General features: G+C 70.0%; 1 protein-coding gene across 1 annotated transcript; it reads left to right on the forward strand.

The window, feature by feature from the left end:
- Positions 1–25: 25 nt before the first annotated feature.
- Positions 26–20,747, forward strand: LTBP3 (latent transforming growth factor beta binding protein 3). Its single transcript, XM_069809470.1, is given in 27 exon segments — positions 26–576; positions 2,778–3,116; positions 3,722–3,951; positions 4,200–4,305; positions 4,416–4,453; positions 4,455–4,509; positions 5,076–5,198; positions 5,937–6,095; positions 6,436–6,621; positions 7,170–7,189; positions 7,433–7,511; positions 8,496–8,591; positions 9,114–9,239; positions 9,738–9,869; positions 11,419–11,547; positions 11,667–11,786; positions 12,338–12,460; positions 13,330–13,449; positions 14,000–14,128; positions 14,779–14,946; positions 15,752–15,835; positions 16,051–16,179; positions 17,616–17,753; positions 18,304–18,483; positions 19,154–19,234; positions 19,847–19,981; positions 20,549–20,747. Coding segments are annotated over 27 exon segments (3,633 nt in total). The 5' UTR covers positions 26–323; the 3' UTR covers positions 20,704–20,747.
- Positions 20,748–21,203: the final 456 nt, after the last annotated feature.

The following is a 21,203-nucleotide window of genomic DNA, read 5'->3' on the forward strand; positions in this document are numbered from 1 at the left end:
CGGCCGGCGGGAAAAACACCCAACCCGCCCCCCCCCCACCCTCGCTGACCCCCAACGCCCCCCCCCTCCTTCCACGGCATCCAGCCCAGGGGGGACCCCCACATCCCGGTGTCCAGGAGCCCCCCCCTGGGGCGGGGGGGGGGAACCCCGGTATCCGTGCTCGGCCTCGCTCTCGACCGGGGCCGGCGGTGGAGGGGGGGGGCGCGAAGGCCGGCGTCCGGCCCTGACCCCCCCAGCCCGGGCTTGGCGTGACCCCTCGCGGCCCCCTCCCCGAATCGGGGGTCAGGGGGAGAGCCCCCCCCCCCCTCCCCCATCCGGGCAGCATGGGGCACTGGGGGGGGGTGTGGGTGATGCTGGGGGCGCTGGTGGCTTTGGGGGGCGGCGGGGGCGGCGGCGGCGGGGGGGGGACGGCGGTGGCCCGCGAGCGCTTCAAGGTGGTCTTCGCCCCCCTGATCTGCCGGCGGACGTGCCTGAAGGGGCTCTGCCGCGACTCCTGCCAACCCGGCTCCAACATGACGCTCATCGGCGAGAACGGGCACGCGGCCGACACCCTCACCGGCTCCGGCTTCCGCGTCGGTGAGCGCCAAGGCCGCGACCGGGAACGGGGAACGGGATGGGAATGGGGGGGGGGGATGGGGATCAGGAGGGGGACGGCGTGGCACGGGGATGGGGACGGCACGGGGCGGGGGGACGGGCGCGAGGAGCGGCATGGGGACGGGGACAGGATGGGACAGGGACAAGGACCAGGATGGGGACGGGGACGGGATGGATGGGACGGGGACAGGGATGGGAACAGGGACAGGATGGGACAGGGACAAGGACAAGGACCGGGATGGGGACAGGGACGGGATGGCGGATGGCAACGGGATGGCACAGGGATGGGGCGGGATGGGGATAGGGACAGGGACAAGGACCAGGATGGGGACAGGGACAGGATGGATGGGACGGGGACCGGGATGGGGACGGGGATGGAATGGGACAGGGACAAGGACAAGGACCAGGATGGGGACAGGGTGGCACAGGGATCAGGATGGGGTGGCACAGGGTGGCATGAGGACAGGGATGGGGACAGGGACAGGATGGGACAGGGACAAGGACCAGGATAGGGACAGGGTGGCACGGGGACAAGGAGGGGGTGGCACAGGAATGGGGATGAGGACTAGAATGGGGATAGGGTGGCACAGGGACCAGGATGGGGACAGGAACAGAATGGGATGGGACGGAGATGGGGACAGGGACAGGGATGGCACAGCACAGGGATGAGACAGGGACCAGGACCAGGATGGGGACAGGGTGGCACAGGGACAGGATGGGGTGGCACGGGGACGGCACAGGGACAGGGACAGAATGGGGACAGGGTTGGCATGGGATGGAGATGGCACAGGGACAGGGATCAGGGTGGGGACAGGGACAGGATGGGGTGGCACAGGGATGGCTCAGGGATGGGGATGAGCACAGCACAGGGATGAGGACCAGGATGGGGACAGGGACAGGATGGGGTGGCAGAAGGATGGCACGGGCACAGGGATCAGGATGGGGACGGGGACAGGGTGGGACAGGGAGAAGAAAGGGGACAGGGACAGGATGGGGTGGCACAGGGATCAGGATGAGGACAGGGATGGGGACAGGGACAGGGTGGTACAGGGATCAGGAAGGGATGGCACAGGCACAGGGACAGGGACCAGGATGGTGACATGGACAGAATGGTGGATGGGGACAGGGATGAAAATGGGGACAGGGTGGCACAGGGACAGGATGGGGACAGGGACAAGGACCAGGATGGGGACAGGGACAGGATGGGATGGGACGGAGATGGGGACAGGGCAGGGATGGCACAGCACAGGGATGAGACAGGGACCAGGACCAGGGTGGCACAGGGACAGGATGGATGGGACGGGGATGGGAGAGGGACAAGGACCAGGATGGGGACAGGATGGCACGGGGACAAGGACAGGGTGGCACAGGGATTGGGATGGGGACAGGGACAGCCGGGGATGGGGACACGGGGACAGATGCCCGCCCTGTGCACCAGGACACAGGCACACACGCGTGTGCGAGCACACGGCACCCAGCCGGGCCCAGGCTGCAGGGGGGGTGCAGGGGGTCTGGGGGAGCACAGGGATTTGGGGGGATGCAGGGGGTCTGGGGGGGTGCAGGGGTTTGGGGGAGCACAGGGATTTTGGGGGATGCAGAGATTTTGGGGGACGCAGGGGGTCTGGGGGGGCACAGGGATTTGGGGGGGCACAGGAGTTTTGGAGGGGCACAGGGATTTGGAGGGATGCAGGGGTCAGGGGGGCACAGGGAGTCTGGGGGGGCACAAGAGTTTTGGAGGGGCACAGGGATTTGGGGGACGCAGGGATTTGGGGGGGCACAAGAGTTTTGGAGGGGCACAGGGATTTGGGGGATGCAGGGGTCTGGGTGGGCACAGGGGGTCGGGGGGGGCACAGGGAGTCTTGTGGGGGCACAGGGATTTGGGGGGGCACAAGAGTTTTGGAGGGGCACAGGGATTTGGGGGACGCAGGGCTCTGGGTGGGCACAGGGGGTCTGGGGGGGCACAGGGATTTGGGGGGGCACAAGAGTTTTGGAGGGGCACAGGGATTTGGGGGACGCAGGGGTCTGGGGGGCCACAGGGGGTCTGGCGGGGGCACAGGGATCTGGGGGGATGCAGGGGGCCTGGGGGGGCACAGGGTGTTCAGGAGGCCCTTGCGGGGCGCGGGGGGGGGGTCAGGGTGCCCCGTGCCCCCCGGCCCCCCCCCGACGCCCCGCTCCCCCCGCAGTGGTGTGCCCCCTGCCCTGCATGAACGGGGGCCAGTGCAGCTCCCGCTCCCACTGCCTCTGCCCCCCCGCCTTCACCGGCCGCTTCTGCCAAGTGCCGGCGGGGCGCCAGGGGGGGCCCCCCCCGCCGCCCCCCCCCGCGCCCCCCGACGCCCCCCCCGAGCCCCCCCCGGGGGCCAAAGTCGCCGTTTACGCCGTCCAGGTGATCGCCGACGGCCCCGGCGCGGCTGCCCCCCCCGACCCCCCCTCCGGGGGAACCCACGGGGGGGGCCACGGGGGGGGGCACGTCAGCCACGCCACCTTCGTGGTGCCCCTGGGGCCCGGGCACCACTCGGCTGAAGGTATCGGGGGGCTGGGGGGGGGGCACAGGGATACGGGGGACACGGGGAGGGCTGGGGGGGGGGGGGGCACGGGGGGGCCCGTACCGGGGAGCTGGGGGTCCCGGTGCTGGGGGGCACGGGGGTCCCACGTTGGGGTGCCCTTTCCTGGGGGTGCCGGGGGTCCCGCGTTGGAGTCCCAGGGTGCTCGTTCCCAGGGGTCCCACATCAGGGGGTCTGGGGGTGCCCGTACGGGGGGGTCTCAGCTACGCTCGGGGTCCCGGGGTTGCCCATTTCTGGGGGTCTCGGGGGTTCTAGCGGGGGGTGTCTGGGGGTGTCCGTACTGGGGGTCCTGGGGGTCTCACACACGCCCATTGCCAGGGTCTCAGGAATCCTGGGGTGCCCGTACTGGGGGTCCTGGGGGGCAGGGGGTCCCAGGGGTCCCACATATGCCCGGGGTCCTGGGGTGCCCGTACTGGGGGTCTCGGGGGTCCCCCCTACACCCATTCCCAGGGTCCTAGGGGTGCTGGGGCGCCCATGCCAGGGGTCCCGGGGGTCCCACACGTGTCCGTTCCCGGGGTGCCCGTGCCGGGGGTACCGGGGTGCCGAGGTGCCGGTGCCCCCCCCAGTGCAGGTGCCGCCGCCGCTGGTGAACGTGCGGGTCCACCACCCCCCCGAGGCCTCGGTGCAGGTTCATCGCATCGAACCCCGACCCCCCGAGGGAGCCCCCCGCGGCCCTGGGCTGCTGCTGGCCCACCCAGCGCAGCCCCCCGCCGGCAGCAAGCCCCCCGCGCCCCCCCGGCCCCACACCCACAAACCCCTCGGCCGCTGCTTCCAGGAGACCCTGCCCAAGCAGTCGGTGAGTGGGGTGGGGTGGGGGGGTCTGGGGGGACACAGGGTGGGGGGGGGGATGTGGGGTGTGAGGGGGACACAGGGTGAGGGGGGGTCGTGAGGTGCAGGGGGACACACATGGGGTGCACGCTTTGCACAAAGAGCAGACATTGCAATAGGTGCTGGGGGGATGCAGGTCATTGGGGGGTGCTGGGGGGGTATTTGGGGGTGCTGGGGGGTATTTGGGGGTGATGACACCCTGACCCCCCCCCCCAGTGCGGCAGCAACCCGCTGCCGGGGCTGACCAAGCAGGAGGATTGCTGCGGCAGCATCGGCACCGCCTGGGGACAGAGCAAGTGCCACAAGTGTCCCCACCTGCAGTGTGAGTGGGGGTCCCCCCCCGGCCACCCCCCCCCCCAGGGACCCAGGGGTCCGGGACCCCCACCCTGGGGGGACGCGGGCACCCGAGTGTGACCGTGGGGGGTGTTGCAGACACGGGGGTGCAGAAGACGGGCCCCGTCCGGGGGGAACACGGGGGGGGACTGTCCCCAGGGCTACAAGCGCCTCAACAGCAGCCACTGCCAAGGTAGGGCACGCGGGCGTGCAACGGGTGTGCAACGGGCGTGCGAGGGGCGTGCAGGGAGCGTGCAAGCGGAGTTGAGCCTGTTTGTGCATGGGGGAGGCGTGCACAGGCCAGGCGCGTGCATGCACGGGGCCACGTGTGTACGTGCACCGTGGGGCCACGCGCAGGATCGCGCGTGCGCTGCGGATACACGCAGAAAAACCACACGTGTGCGCGCGCAGGGGATGCGCATGGGGCCGGGGGTGTGCGTGCACCACGGCGTCACGCGTAGGAACGCTCGTGTGCGTGCACGGGGACGCGCACAGTGCTGCGTGTGTGAGTGCACAGCGGGTACACGCACGAGGGCGCGCGCGGGACCACGCGTGTGCGCGCACGGGACCACGCGTGTGCACGCACGGGACCACGCGTGTGCACGCACAGGGGCCACGTGTGGGCCGGGCACGCGCACGCGCATGGGATATGCGTGTGTGGGGGTCACGGGCGTGCGTCCACGGGGCACGGGCGTGGGGGGGGGGGGTCACGCGTGCGCGCGCCCACACGTGTGCGGGGCGCTGACGCGGCTGCCGCAGACATCAACGAGTGCGCCATGCAGGGCGTCTGCCAGCACGGCGACTGCCTCAACACCCAGGGCAGCTTCCGCTGCGCCTGCAAAGCCGGGCACGTGCTGGGGCCCTCCCGCAGCCAGTGCCTGCGTACGTGGGGCTGGGGGGGGGGTCCCGGGGGTCCCGGGGGTCCGGGAGGGACATTGCGGGATTCCGTGGGATGCTCTGGAGGGGGTCCGGAGGGGGGGGCTGGGGGAGTCCCAGGGGTCCTGGACAGGGTCTGGGGGTGTCCGTGGGAGGGTTTGGGGGGGGTCTATGAGGGTCTAGGGGGTACCCTGGGGGGGTTTATGTGGCATCTACGGGGCTCTGGGGGGTCCCAGGGGTCTGGGAGGGGCATTGGGGGGCTCTGTGGGATGCTCTGGGGGGGCTGGGGGCTGCCCAGGGGGTCCTGGAGGGGCATTGGGGGGCTCTGTGGGAGGGTCTGGGAAGTCCATGAGGGACTGGGGGGCTGCCGGGGTACCCTGGGGGGGGTCTACGTGGGATCTATGGGGCTCTGGAGGGGTCCCAGGGGTCTGGGAGGGGCACCGTGGGATGCTCTGGGGGGTCCATGGGGTGTCTGGGGGGGGTCCCAGGGGTCCTGGACAGGGTCTGGGGGTGTCTGGGGGGGATCTATGAGGGTCTGGGGGGGCTGCCAGCGGTACCCTGGGGGGGGTCTATGTGGCATCTTTGGGTTCGGGGGGGTCCGGGACAGGGCCAATGAAGGGTCTGTGGGAGGCTCTGGGGGGGTCTTACGAGGGTCTGGGGAGGTCTCTGGGGGTCTGGGGGGGTGCCGCCCCGGCTGCGGGGGGGTGCCGTGGGGTTTTGGGGTGCGTGACCGTCCCCCCGCAGCGGAGAAGGGGGAGGAGAGGGGTCTCTGCTTCCGGCTGGTGTCGGGGGCCCAGCAGTGCCAGCACCCCCTGCCCACCCGCCTGACGCGCCAGACCTGCTGCTGCAGCGTGGGCAAGGCCTGGGGGGGCCGCTGCGAGCGCTGCCCCGCCGACGGCACCGGTATGGGGGGGCCCTGGGGGGGGGGACACACACAGGGTCCCCATCTTTGGGGGGTGGGGAGGGATGTGGGGGCAGGGTATGTGTGGGGGGAGGGGGGGCAGGATGGGGGGGGGTCCCCATCTTTGGGGTGGGGGGGGGATGCGGGGTCAGGGTTCCCATCTTGGGGGGGGGTTAGGGTACCATGGGGGGGGGCTCAGGGTACCCACTGGGGGGGCTGCGGGATGGAGGGACCCATTTTTGGGGGGCTGCTGAGTCGGGATCCCAGCTGGGTTTGGGGAGGGGGAAGCACAGCCCCCCCCCCCCCCAGCACCCACTGACCCCCCCGATCCCCCCCCCCCAGCCGCCTTCAAGGCCATCTGCCCGGCGGGGAAGGGGTACCACGTCCTGACCTCCCACCAGACCCTCACCATCCAGGGCGAGAGCGACTTCACCCTCCACATCCACCCCGACGGGGCCCCCGAGCGGCCCCCCCGGCCCCCCCCGCCCGCCCCCAGCCCCGCGCCCCCCGACGCACCCCCGCCCCCAGGTCGGTCACCCCCCCCTCCTCCGTGTCCCCTTGGGGTCTCTCCCCGCTCCCCTGGGGTCCCCTGTGTCCCCCCCCCAGGTCCTCATGACCCCCCTGTGCCCCCCCCCGTGTCCCCTGGGGTCCCCCGTGTCCCCCCGTGACCCCTTATGTCCCTCCTAGAGCTCCATGACCCCCCCTCCATGTCCCCTGGGGTCCTTTGTTTCCCCCCCCATGTCCCTGTGCCCCCCCCATGTCCCTGGGGTCCCTTGTCCCCCCCATGTCCCCTGGGGTCCCTTGTGTCCCCCCCCCATGTCCCTGTCCCCCCCCATGTCCCCTGGGGTTCCCTATTCTTCCCTTGTGCCCCCCCCATAAACCCCTTTTGTGTCCCCCCATGTCCCCTGGGGTCCCCTGTGTGTGTCCCCCCCATGTGTGTCCCCCCACCCCATCCATCACCCCCCGAGGACCCCGTATCCCCCCGGGGTCCCCCATGTCCCTCCGTGACCCCACGTTGTGTCCCCCCCTCCCGCGGGGGGGCCCATTTGGGGTCTCACCGCCCCCTTCCCCCGCAGCCGTGACCCCCCCGGCCATGGTGAGTGTGGGGGGATGGGGGGGCAATGGGGAGAGCTTGGGGGGGGGGAACAGGGACATTGGGGACATCGGGGAGGGGGGGACAGGGGATGGGCAGGATGGGGGGGGCTGGGGGGGGGCAGAGGGGACTGGGGGGGCCGGGGGGTGGACACGGGGAGAGCGGGGGGGGGCTGTGGGGGACATGGGGGAGCCGGGGGGGGGGACGACACGGGGGGAGCAGAGGGGACAGCAGTGTCCCCCCCAGCTCCCGGCTTTCTGGACCCACTCGGAGGAGCAGGGCCTGGAGCAGCCCCCGGGGAGCACCGACCCCCCCCGGTACCCTGGTAAGGGGGGGGGACACACACACGGGGACACGCAGAGGGACGGGGACGGGACAGGGATGGGCAGAGGATGGGGACACGCGTGGGGAGGGGATGGGACACGCGTGGGGAGGGGATGGGACACGTGTGGGGACAGGATGGGACACGCGTGGGGACAGGGATGGGACACGCGTGGGGACAGGGATGGGATACGCGTGGGGACACGGACAGGGATGGGACACGCGTGGGAACAGGATGGGGACAGGGATGGGACACGCGTGGGGACAGGGATGGGACACGCGTGGGGAGGGGATGGGACATGTGGGGAGGGGATGGGACACGCGTGGGGACAGGGATGGGGATGGGGTGGGACACGCGTGGGGACAGGAGGGGACACGCGTGGGGACACGGACAGGGATGGGACATGCGTGGGGACAGGATGGGACGTGTGGGGACAGGGATGGGACACGCGTGGGGACATGGACAGGGATGGGACACGTGTGGGGACAGGATGGGACATGCGTGGGGACAGGGATGGGACACGTGTGGGGACAGGGATGGGGCACGCGTGGGGACACGGACAGGGATGGGACACATGTGGGGACAGGATGGGACACGCGTGGGGACAGGATGGGGACAGGGATGGGACACGCGTGGGGACACGGACAGGGATGGGACACACGTGGGGACAGGGATGGGACACGTGTGGGGACAGGGATGGGACATGCGTGGGGACAGGGATGGGATACGCGTGGGGACAGGATGGGACACGCGTGGGGACACGGACAGGGATGGGACACGTGTGGGGACAGGATGGGACACGCGTGGGGACAGGGATGGGACACGCGTGGGGACAGGGATGAGGATGGGGACAGGGACAGGATGGGACACGGATGGGGATGGGGACAGGAGGGGACGCGCACGGGATGGAGGTGGGATGGGGACGGGGACACCGGGGGGGGGACACACGCAGACCCCGCGGCCCCACCCGCGGCGTGTCCCCCCCAGAGGTGGTCGCCCGTCCCACCACGGCCGTCGTCTGGCGGGTGGTGGCCGAGCAGCACACGCGCAGCGCCGCCGAGATCGCCCCCACCCAGGTCACCGGTGAGGGACCCCCAGACCCTCCTGGGAGCCCCCTTGAGACCCCGGGACCCCCCCAATCCCTCTGGGAACCCCCCCGACCCCTCTAAGCCCCTCAGATCTCCCTGGAACACCCCTGGGACCCCCCCTAAGCCCCCCAAACCTCCCCTGGGACCTCTCTGAGACCCCCTTGGGACCCCTCAACTGTCCTGGGACCCCCAGACCTCCCTGGAACATCCCTGTGACCCCCTCTAAGCCCCCAAACCTCCCCTGGGACCCCCCCCAGGACTCCTGTTGAGACACTGGGACCCCCCCCAATCCCTCTGGGACCCCCCCCCGACTCCCCTAAGCCCCTCGGATCTCCCTGGGAACCCCTCTAAGCTCCCCAAACTTCCCCTGGGACCCCCCTGAGACCCTCCTGGGACCCCCCAGCACCCCTCTGAGTCCCTCAGACCTCCCTGGGACCCCCTCTAACACCCCCAAAGCTCTCCTGGGACCCCTTGGGATCCTTTGGGACCCTCTGAGCCCCCCTGTGCCCTCCCCCAGAGACGGACGAGTGCAAATTGAACCGCAACATCTGCGGCCCCGGGGAGTGTGTGATGGGGCCGGGGGGGTACAGCTGCCTCTGCTACCCGGGGTACCGCTGGCACCCCCAGCGCCGCTACTGCACCGGTACGGGGGGGCTGGGGGGGGTCCTGCCTGCACCCCCAGTGCTGCTGCACCAGTACGGGGGGGCTGTGTGCACCCCCAGTGCTGCTATGGGTGATATTCAGCCTCACTGCATGGCTACACATGCGTGTGCGTGGGGGAACACAGCTGCACACGCATGTGCACGGTGCAGGACAGGTCATTGTGAGTACGCGTGCGTGCATGGGGGAACACGGCTGCACACGTGCATGCATGGGGGGGTCACAACTGCACACGTGTGTGCACAGTGCAGGACAGGTCATTGTGAGTACATGCACGTGTGCATGGGGGAACATGGCTGCACACATGCGCGCACGGGGGGGGTCACAACCGCACACGCATGTGCGCATATGACCACATGCCTGTGCCCAGCAGGCCACAACCGCACACGCGTGTGCCTGGGGCAGCACATCTCGCCGTGCATGGGGAGGGGTGTCTGTGTGTGTGTATGTCACGCCTTCACACGCGTGTGCCCCCGCGCAGACGTGAACGAGTGCGAGGCGGAGCCGTGCGGCGCCGGCCGCGGCGTCTGCATGAACACGGGTGGCTCCTACAACTGTCACTGTCACCGCGGGTTCCAGCTCAGCCTGCACAAGGGCGTGCGATCCTGCGCCGGTGAGTGGCCGGGGACGCGACACAGGGGGCACGGGGACGCGGGGACACAGGACATGGGGACGTGGGACTCGGGGACACGGGGACGTGGGGTCACAGGACATGGGGACGTGGGACACAGGGACATGACACGGGGACGTGGGATGTGGGGACGCGGGGACACAGGACATGGGGACGTGGGACACGGGGACGTGGGGTCACAGGACATGGGGACGTGGGACATGGGGACATGACATGGGGACGTGGGACACGGGGACGTGGGGTCACAGGACGTGGGGATGTGGGTTCACAGGACATGGGGACGTGGGACGCGGGGACGTGGGGTCACAGGACATGGGGACGTGGGACACGGGGACACGGGGACGTGGGGTCACAGGACATGGGGACGTGGGACATGGGGACATGACATGGGGACGTGGGACACGGGGACGTGGGGTCACAGGACATGGGGATGTGGGGTCACAGGACATGGGGACGTGGGACACGGGGACGTGGGGTCACAGGACATGGGGACGTGGGACACGGGGAGATGACACGGGGAAGTGGGATCACAGGACATGGGGACGTGGGACACGGGGACATGGGGACATGGGGACACGGGGACATGGGGTCACAGGACATGGGGACGTGGGACATGGGGACATGGGGTCACAGGACATGGGGACATGGGACATGGGGACATGGGGACACGGGGACATGGGGTCACAGGACATGGGGACGTGGGATACGGGGACACGGGGACGTGGTATCGCAGGGTCACAGGATGTGGGGATGTGGGGCACAAGGACACGGGGACAAGGAGATGTGGGGACATGGGACACGGGGATATGGGGCATGGGGATAGGGGGACATGGCACGGGGACGTGGGGGCATGGGGAAGGGGCAGGGGACAAGGGACATGGGCAGCGGGTGGGGGACACAGGACAGGGATTGGGACACAGGACAGGATTGGGGACACGGGACGAGGTTGGGGACATGGGACGAGTTTGGGGACACGCAGCAAGGTTGGGGATGGGATGAGGTTGGGGACACAGGACAGGGTTGGGAATGCAGGGCAGGGTCTGGGGACATGGGACGAGGTTGGGGACACAGGATGAGGTTGGGGACATGGGACAGGGTTTGGGGACGCAGGATGAGGTTGAGGACACAGGACGAGGTTAGGGACGCAGGACAGGGTTGGGAATGCAGGGCAGGGTTTGGGGACACTGAATGAGTTTGGGGGACACGGGACAAGGTTGGGGACACAGGACAGGGTTGGGGGACACGGGATGAGGGTGGGGAGGGGATGAGGTTGGGGACATAGGACAGGGTTTGGGGACACGGGATGAGGTTGGGGACACAGGGCAGGGTTGGGGATGCAGGGCAGGGGTTGGGGACACGGGACGAGGTTGGGGGACATGGGACGAGGTTGGGGACACAGGACAGGGTTGGGGGACACGGGATGAGGTTGGGGGACATGGGACGAGGTTGGGGACACAGGACAGGGTTGGGGGACACGGGATGAGGTTTGGGGACACGGGACGAGGTTGGGGACACGACCGCGCGCCCGCAGACATCGACGAGTGCGCCAAGGCGGACATCTGCGGGGACGGTGGCACCTGCGCCAACGTCCCCGGCCACTACAAGTGCGAATGCCACCCGGGCTACCGCCGCAAGAGCTCGAGGCAGCCCCTCTGCGAAGGTGACACCCCCGCGGGGATGACCCCCCCGTAACGGGGTGCTGCGGGGTCTCCCCGTGTGTGTGTCCGTCCCTGACCTGTCCCTGTGTCCCGTCCCCCCCCCGTGTCATCCCCCCCCCAGACATCAACGAGTGCCTGGACGTGGGGACGTGTCCCGAGGGCAAATGCGAGAACCAGCCCGGGGGGTTCCTCTGCACCCCCTGCCCCCCCGGCTTCCGCGGCCACAACGGCGCCTGCATCGGTGCGGACCCCCCCACCCCAGGACCCCCATCCCTGGGACCCCCTCCTTGGGGATCCCCCCGGGGACCCCCTGCCCTGGGACCCCCTCCTTGGAGATCCCCCATCCTGGGACCCCCTGCCCTGGGACCCCCTCCTAGGGACCCCCCCGGGGACCCCCTGCCCTGAGGACCCCCTACTCCAGGACCCCCATCCTTGGGAGCCCCCCCCTTGGGGACCCTCCCCCAGGGACACCCTGCCCTGGGGACCCCCCACCCCAGGACCCCCTGCCCTGCGACCCCCCCCCTTGGGGACCCCCCCCGGGGACCCCCATCCCTGGGGACCCCCATCCCCAGGGACCCCAATACCCATGTGCCCCCCACCTTGGGGACCCCGGATTCCATGCCCCCCCCTCCCCAGGGACCCCAATATCCATGTGCCCCCACCTTGGGGACCCTGGGATCTGGGGCCCCACCCCCGGGATCCCCTCTCCTGGGGACCCCCTGCCCTGGGGACCCCCCCCCCTCCACGCTGGGGTCCCCAATATCTCTGTTCCCCCACCCCGGGGACCCCCAGACGTGAACGAGTGTGAGGCGGGGGGGCTTTGCCCCAGCGGGGTCTGCGTCAACACCCCCGGCTCCTTCAAGTGCCAGTGCCCCCCCGGGCTGCAGCCCGCCAGGGACCCACCCCGCTGCGAAGGTGCCCCCCCCCCCGCCAGGATCTATAGGGGATAGGGGCTACAGGGGGGCTGGGGGGAGTATGGGGGGGCTGGGGGCTTACCTGGGGGCTGGGGGTGCACCCCACCGGGAACACACCCTGCTGGGAAATGTGGGCCCCCCCCCCAGATCTATAGGGGCTGGGGGGGTATATGGGGGTCTGGGGGGGTTGGGGGTATAGGGGGGCTGGGGGAGTATATGGGGGGCTGGGGGGGTTGGGGGTATATGGGGTCTGGGGGGTATATGGGGTCTGGGGGGGTATAGGGGGTCTGGGGAGGTATATGGGGGTCTGGGGGCTATATGGGGGTATATGGGGTCTGGGGGGGTTTTGTGGGGTCTGGGGGGGTATATGGGTCTGGGGGGGTATATGGGGGTCTGGGGGGTTGGGGGTATAGGGGGTCTGGGGAGGTATATGGGGGTCTGGGGGGGTTTGTGGGGTCTGGGGGGGTATATGGGTCTGGGGGGGTATATGGGGGTCTGGGGGGTTGGGGGCATAGGGGGTCTGGGGAGGTATATGGGGGTCTGGGGGCTATATGGGGGTATATGGGGTCTGGGGGGGTTTGTGGGGTCTGGGGGGGTATATGGGGGTCTGGGGGGTATAAGGGGTTTGGGGCTATATGGTGTTGGGGGGTATATGGGTCCAGGGGGATATATGGGGGTCTGCGGGGTTTTTTTGTGCGGTCTGGGGGGGGTATGTGGGTCTGTGGGGGTCTGTGGGGGTCTGTGGGGTTTGGGGGTATATGGGTCTGGGGGTGCATGGGGGGGGTATATGGGTCCCGGGGGGAAAATGGGTCAGGGTCTGTACATGGCGGGGGAGGGGGGGCGCTGCCTAGTGCTCCCTCCCCCCCCCAGACATCGACGAGTGTGAGTTCGCGGCGGCGTGCGTGGGGGGCGAGTGTGTGAACACGCCGGGCTCCTACCGCTGCCTCTGCCGGCCCGGCTACGCCCTGGTGCACGGCCGCAAGTGCCAAGGTGAGCGCTCGCACGCGTGTGTGCAAGGGCCCTGCGCCCCCCCCAAGCGTGCAACGGCCCCCGGCAAAACTCTTGCACGGCTTGAGCTGCATCACACTGCGGCGTGTGCACCCTCTGTGCGGCGGAGCGTGCAAAACTCCCCTCACGCGTGTGCAAGGGCCCTGGGGGAGCTGGGTGTGCAAGGGCTCTTTGCACGAGCGGGTGTGCGTCGCACGGTGCTGTGTGTCAGGGCTGGCAGGCTGAGGGAGCGCGAGTGGCCTCACGGTCCATACCGGGGCCCCTTGCACAACTGTACGTGGCACGATGGTGCGTGCAAGAGCCCCTCGCGTGACCCCACGTTGCACGACAACGTGCGCGAGCGCCCCTCGCGCGACTGCGTATCGCACGACGGCACGTGCAACGTCCCTTGCACGACCGCTCATCGCGCGATGACGCCCGGTCGACCCCGTCCGTCCCCTTGTGTGCGAGATTGGGGGGGGTGGGGGGGGTGCACGTGCCCCGCGTCCACGTGCCTTGCACGAGGGTCGTGCGAGGCCGGCGGCTCCCGCAGACATCGACGAGTGTGCGCTGGACGCGGGGCTCTGTGCCCCCCACGGCGCCTGCACCAACCTGGAGGGCTCCTTCGCCTGCCTCTGCCCCCCCGGCTTCAGCCCTTCACCCGACCGCCGCAGCTGCCAGGGTGGGCACGAGGGGAGGGGGCACCGGGGGGGTCCCTGGGGGTGCCCAAGGGATCATATGGGTCCTGGGGGGGGTGTCCCTGGGGGTCTCCAGGGGGTTACAGGGCCTCTGGGAGAGGCCCTGGGGGAGGTCCCTGGGGGTCTGGGGGTGCGCAGGGGGTTATAGGGTCTTGGGGGGGGGTCCCTGGGGTTACAGGGCCTCTGGGGGGGTCCCTGGGGGGGGTCCCTGGGGGTGCCCAGGGGGTTATAGGGTCTTGGGGGGGGGGGATCCCTGGGGGGGGTCCCTGGGGTTACAGGGGCTTTGGGGGAGTCCCTGGCGGGGGGTCCCTGGGGGACTGGGGTTGCCCAGGGGGTTATATGGGCTCTGGGGGGTCCCTGGGGGTCCCAAGGAGTTACAGGGGCTCTAGGGGGTCCCTGGGGGGGGTTCCTGGATGTCCAGGGGTTCCCAAGGTGTCTTATGGGTTCTGGGGGGTCCTGGGGGTCCCCAAGGGGTTATTTGGGCTCTGGGGGGGTCTCGGGGGGGGTCCCTGGGTGTCCAGAGGTCCCCAAGGGGTCATAGGGGTTCTGGGGGGGCCGTGGGGGTCCCCGAGGGGTCACATGGGCTCTGGGGGGGCTGCGGGGCCGGCGGCAGCGGGGCTGATGGGGGTCTCAGCGCGGGAGCCCCCAGCCCCCCGGAAGGAGTGTTACCTCAACTTCGACGACTCCGTCTTCTGCGACTCGGTGCTGGGCACCAACGTGACGCGGGGGGAGTGCTGCTGCTCGCTGGGGGCCGGCTGGGGGGACCACTGCGAGGTGTACCCCTGCCCCCTCCCCTCCTCTGGTATGGGGGGGTCCCCGCCAGGGCTTGCCCCAGCTCCCACCCCTGCTTGGGGGGACGGGGGGGGCTCTAGGATGGGGCTGGGGGGGGCTGCGGTGGGCATGGGGGGATCTAGGATGGGGCTGGGGGTCCCCAGCGAGGGGTACCCCAGCTCTGTCCCCTCCTTGGGGGGTCCTGGGGGGTCTAGGATGGGGATGGGGGGGCTGCAATGGGCATGGGGGGCTCTAGGATGGGGCTGGGGGTCCCCAGCGAGGGGTACCCCAGCTCTGTCCCCTCCTTGGGGGGTCTAGGATGGGGCTGGGGGTGCTGCGGTGGGCATTGGGGGGCTCTGGCATGGGGCTGGGGGTCCCCAGCAAGGGGTACCCCAGCCCCGTCCCCTCCTGGGATGGGTCTGGGGGGGTACTTTGGGGTCCTGGGGGGGCTCTAGGGTGGGGCTGGGGGTCCCCAGCGAGGTGTACCCCATCCCTGTCCCCTCCTTGGGGGGTCTATGATGGCGCTGGGGGGGCTGCAATGGGCATGGGGGGCCCTAGGATGGGGCTGGGGGTCCCCAGCGAGGGGTACCCCAGCTCTGTCCCCTCCTTGGGGGCTCCTGGGGGGTCTAGGATGGGGCTGGGGGGGCTGCAATGGGTATGGGGGGGCTCTAGGGTGGGCCCCAGCGATGGGGACTCTTAGAGGGTCCGGGGGTCCGCGTGGGCTGAGGGAGGGGGCTCCCCACCCCACCCCCGGGTCCCCTCTGGGGGTGGGGACCCCCTGGTGTGGTTTGGGGGTACAGGACCCCCCCCTCCACTGACAGCCCCCCCCCCCCCAGCCGAGTTCCTGGCCCTCTGCCCTGACGGGAAGGGCTTCATCCAGGACGACAACGGCCTCGACTACGGGGTCCCCGCGCACCGGGGTGAGCCCCCCCATGTCGTCCCCCCCACGTCCCCATGTCTCTGCCTACCAGGGTCCCCCACCCCCCCATCCCGATGGGGTCCCCCGTGTCCCCACCTCCCCATTAGGGACCCCCATTCCCCCCCCCCCCCGCACTCCGCTGCCCGGGTCCCCTTGGGGGTCCCCCTGGGGGGGGGGGGTCCCTGTCTCTGACCCCCCCCCCCCGACCCCCCCAAGACATCGACGAGTGCGGACTCTTCGGGTCGGAGATCTGCAAGGAGGGAAAATGCGTGAACACGCAGCCGGGCTACGAGTGCTACTGCAAGCAGGGCTTCGACTACGACAGCGGGCTGCTGCAGTGCTTGGGTGCGGGGGGGGGGAATGGGGGGCTGGGGGGCGATGGGGGGCGATGGGGGGCAATGGGGAGTGATGGGGAGCGATGGGGGGCGATGGGGAGCAATGGGAGGCAATGGGGAGTGATGGGGAGCGATGGGGAGCGATGGGGGGCGATGGGAGGCAATGGGAGGCGATGGGGGGCAGTGGGGAGTGATGGGGGGCAATGGGAGGCGATGGGGAGCAATGGGGGGCAATGGGGAGTGATGGGAGGCGATGGGGGGTGATGGGAGGCGATGGGGGGCGATGGGGAGTGATGGGGGGGCAATGGGGGGCGATGGGGAGCGATGGGGGGCGATAGGAGGCGATGGGGGGCGATGGGGAGCGATGGGGGGCAATGGGGAGTGATGGGGCATTGGGGAGCAATGGGGGGCAGTGGGGAGTGATGGGAGGCGATGGGGGGTGATGGGAGGCAATGGGGGGCGATGGGGAGTGATGGGGGGCGATGGGAGGCAATGGGAGGCAATGGGGAGCAATGGGGGGCAGTGGGGAGTGATGGGAGGCAATGGGAGGCAATGGGGGCTATGGGGGGCTACGGGGGGCAATGGGAGGCAATGGGGAGTAATGGGGAGTGATGGGGGCAATGGGGAGCGATGGGAGGCAATGGGGGCAATGGGGAGTAATGGGGGCACTGGGGCTATGGGGGGCTATGGGGGGTTATGGGAGGCAATGGGGGGCAATGGGGAGTAATGGGGAGTGATGGGGGCAATGGGGAGCGATGGGAGGCAATGGGGGCAATGGGGAGTAATGGGGGGCATTGGGGCTATGGGGGGTTATGGGAGGCAATGGGGGGCAATGGGGAGTAATGGGGAGCAATGGGGGGCAATGGGGAGTGATGGGGGGCATTGGGGCTATGGGGGGTTATGGGAGGCAATGGGGGGCAATGGGGAGTAATGGGGAGCAATGGGGGGCAATGGGGAGTGATGGGGCTATGGGGAGCAATGGGGGGCAATAGGGAACAACGGGGGGCAATGGGGGGTGATGGGGAGCAATGGGAGGCAATGGGGAGCAATGGGGGGCTATGGGGGGCAATGGGGGGCCATATGAGACAATGGGGAGTAGTGGGGGGCAATGGGGCTATGGGGGGCTATGGGGAGTGATGGGAGGCAATGGGGAGTGATGGGGGGCTATAGGGAGTGATGGGGGCAATGGGGGGCTATGGGGGACAATGGGAGGCTATGGGGGCTATGGGGGCAATGGGGGGCAATATAAGGCAATGGGGAGTAATGGGGGCAATGGGGCTATGGGGGGCTATGGGGGTGATGGGGGGCTATGGGGGGGCAATATGAGGCAATGGGGAGCGATGGGGGGCAATGGGAGGCAATGGGGAGTAATGGGAGTAATGGGAGGCAATGGGGGCAATGGGGGGCGCTGGGGCGGGGTCCCCACGAGCCGCCCCCCCCCCCCAGACGTGGACGAGTGCCTGGACGAGTCCAACTGCGTGGACGGGGCGTGCGAGAACACGCGCGGCTCCTTCCGCTGCACGTGCCCCCCCGGCGCCCGCTACCACCCCCTGCAGCGCCGCTGCCTGCCCCCCCCCGAGACCGGTCAGCACCCGTGGGCGCGGGGGCGTGCGAGGGGTCTAGGGGCATGCGAGGGCCGTGCGAGGGGGTGGGGAGGCGTGCCAGGGGTGTGCGAGGGCGTGGGGCAGCGTGCAAGGGCCACGTGAGGAGCGTGCAAGGGGGTGTGGGGGCATGTGAGGGGCGTGCAAAGGCCGTGCGAGGCACCTGAGTGTGTGCGAGCCCTCGTGCAAGGCCCCACGTGAGCTGTGTGAGCCCCTGTGTGAGGCGCGTGACCCTCGTGCAAGCCCCGTGCGAGGCACACAAGCCCCGTGCAAGGCACACGCGAGGCACGTGATCCCCGTGCGAGCCCCTGTGCGAGGCACGTGACCCTCATGCAAGCCTCCACGCGAGGCACGAGCCCCGTGCGAGGCACGTGCGAGGCACGTGACCCTCGTGCGAGCCCCCACGCGAGGCGCGTGACCCTCGTGCGAGCCCCCACACGAGGCACATGGGTGGCACGTGATCCTCGCGCGAGCCCCGTGCGAGGCGCGTGACCCTCGTGCGAGGCCCGGTGCGAGCCCCCGTGCCCCCGCAGAGCGCGCCCCCCCCGAGCGGCCCCCCCCGGAGCGGCGGGACGTCTGCTGGCAGCGGCGGGGCGAGGAGGGGGTGTGCGGGGCGCCCCTCGGGGGGGGCCCCCTCTCCCTGGAGGAGTGCTGCTGCCGGGGGGGGGCCGGCTGGGGGCACCACTGCCGGCCCTGTCCCCCCCGCCCCCCAGGTGACCCGGGGGGGGGGACAACCGGGGGGGGTATGGGGGGCCCTGGGGGATTTGGGGGTGGCCCTATGGGGTACGGGGGGGCCTATGGGGGGACCCTATGGGGTGTGGGGGGGGCCTATGGGATTGGGGGGGCCTTTATGGTATTTGGGGGGGCCTTGTGGGGTATGAGGGGGCTCTATGGGGTTTGGGGGGACTTATGGGGGGACCCTATGGGGTATGTAGGGGCCTTATGGGGGGCCCTATGGGGTATGGGGGGGCCCGGTGGGGTTTGGGGGGGCCTTATGGGGTATGGGGGGGCCTATAGGGGGACCCTATGGGGTATGGGGGGGGCCTTACGGGGTATGGGGGGGCCTATGGGCTATGTGGGCATCCTATGGGGTATGGGGGGGCCCTATGGGATTTGGGGGGGCCCTATGGGATATGGGGAAGCTGGAGGGGACCCTATGGGCTGGGGGGGTGTCCTATGGGATATGAGGGGGGCCGCATGGGATTTGGGGGGGGTCTATGGGGTATGTGGGGGTCCTATGGGATATGGGGGGCCCTATGGGCTATGACGGGGTCTATGTGGGGTATCGGGGGGGCTGCAGAGGGTTCTGGGGCTGAGGGGCACATGTGGGGGGCCCGGGGGGAGTTTGGGGGGGGTCAGGGGGTGACGCAGGGCCCCCCCCAGGCCTGCAGTGCTCCTCCTCACAGAGCGAGAGCAACTCCTTCTGGGACGTCAGCCCCCTCGGCCTGGGGGGGCCCCGCAGAGGTGGGACCCCCGACTGCACCTGGGACCCCCAAACAGCAGCTGTGGGACCCCCATAGCCCCCGGGGACACCCCCAAGCTGGGGACCCCCACCCCAGGGACCCCAAACCTTGGCCCTGAGACTCCCAGGGACCCCCCCACTTTGGGACCCAAACCCTTGGTCAGGGGACCCCGAGGGACCCCCCCCAGCCCCAGGAACCCCAAAATCACAGCCCAGGGACACCCAATGCCCCCAGGGGACGCCCCCCAACCCTGGGACCCCCCACCCTGGGGACCCCAAAACTGTGGCCCAGGGCCCCCCATAGTCCCCGGGGACCCCCCCCAACCTGGGGACCCCCACCCCAGGGACCCCAAACCTTGGCCCCAGGCCCCCCATATCCCCCAGGGACCCCAAACTTTGGCCCCGGGACCCCCCAACCTGGGGACCCTCCCCATGCTGGGGACCCCAAAACTTTGGCCCCATAGCCCCCCCAACCTAGGGACCCCCCTCCAACCCCGGGACCCCACACCTTAGCCCAGGGCGCCCCATAGCCCCCCCCCCAACCTTGGGACCCCCCAACCTTGGCTGTGGGAGATCCCAGGGTCCCCCAGACCCCCCCATCTGCCCCCCCCCAGGTGAGGAGAGCTCGGAGGAGGACTCGGCCGAGTGCCCCTGCCCCGGGGGGGGCCGCTGCCTCCGCTCCTTCCCCGGCCGGGGCTGCGAGTGCCCCCCCGGCTTCCAGCCGGACCCCTCCCGCACCCGCTGCCTGGGTGAGACCCCCCCCCGAATGCCTGGGTGTCCCGTCCCGTCCCCCCCCCCCCACAAACGCCTGGGTCCCTGGGGGGGTGGTGGGAGGTGGGGAGGGGGTCAGGACCCCCCCCCCCATACTCCTGGGTCCCCTAAGGGGGGTGCTGGGGAGGGGGTCCCCCAAATGTTGGGGTCCCTGTTGGGGGGGGTGCATATGGGCCCCCCCCCCCCAGACACCAGGGACCCCAAAGTGGGGGCTGGCTTTGGAGCGCACATGGGGGGGGGCCCCCTTAGACATCAGGAGCCTCAAAAGGGGGGGACTGGCTTTGGGGTGCTTGAGGGACCCCCCTTAAACACCAGGGACCCCAAAGGGGGGGGGCTGGCTTTGGGGGACCTCTCCCTAGACATTGGGGACCCCCTAAGGGGGGGGTGCTGGGCTGTACTGGGCGGCACTGGAGGGGGGGGTGGTTGTGTGTTTGGGGGACACCAGTGGGGTTGCCAGGCCCTGCCGCCCCGGGGGGTGCATGGGGCGGGTTTGGGGGTCCCGGGGGGGGTTGTTCATGGGGGTCCCTGACACCGGTCGCCCGCAGACATCGACGAGTGCCGGGAGCCGAGCCGGGGGGGGCTGCGGTGCCGCCACGAGCGTTGCGTCAACACCAGCGGCTCCTTCCGCTGCGCCTGCAAAGCGGGGGCCACCCGCTCCCGCCAGCACGGGGGGCTCTGCCTCCCCCAGCGACGACGCTGAGACCCCCCCCCCGCGCCCCAATAAAGGCTGGGGGGAAACCGCCACGGTGCCCGCTGCCTTCCTGGGGCTGCGGGGGGGGGGGAGATTGCGGGGCTTTGGGGGGGGGGATTTGGGGCCTTTGGGGGGCTTGGGGGGGGAGGGGGGGTTTTGGGGGGAGACTGGGGGGCTTTGGGGCAGATTTGGGGCACTTGGGGGGGATTTGGAGGGGGGGTTGGGGGGATTTGTGGGAGGATTTGGGGGGAGATTGGGACACTTTGGGGGGATTTGGGGCAGTTGGGGGGATTTGGAGGGGGGCTTGGGGGAGATTTGGGGGCTTTGGGGGAGGATTTTGGGGGAAATTGGAGCACTTGGGGCGGATTTGGCAGGAGATTGGGACACTTTGGGGGGATTTGGGGCAGTTGGGGGGATTTGGAGGGGGGATTAGGAGCTTTGGGGGGAGACTGGGGCACTTGGGGTGAACTGTGGGGAGAACGGGGACTTTGGGGGCAACTGGGGGACAA

The sequence above is a fragment of the Haliaeetus albicilla genome, chromosome 22 (assembly GCF_947461875.1).
Source record: "Haliaeetus albicilla chromosome 22, bHalAlb1.1, whole genome shotgun sequence".
Taxonomy (NCBI): domain Eukaryota; kingdom Metazoa; phylum Chordata; class Aves; order Accipitriformes; family Accipitridae; genus Haliaeetus; species Haliaeetus albicilla.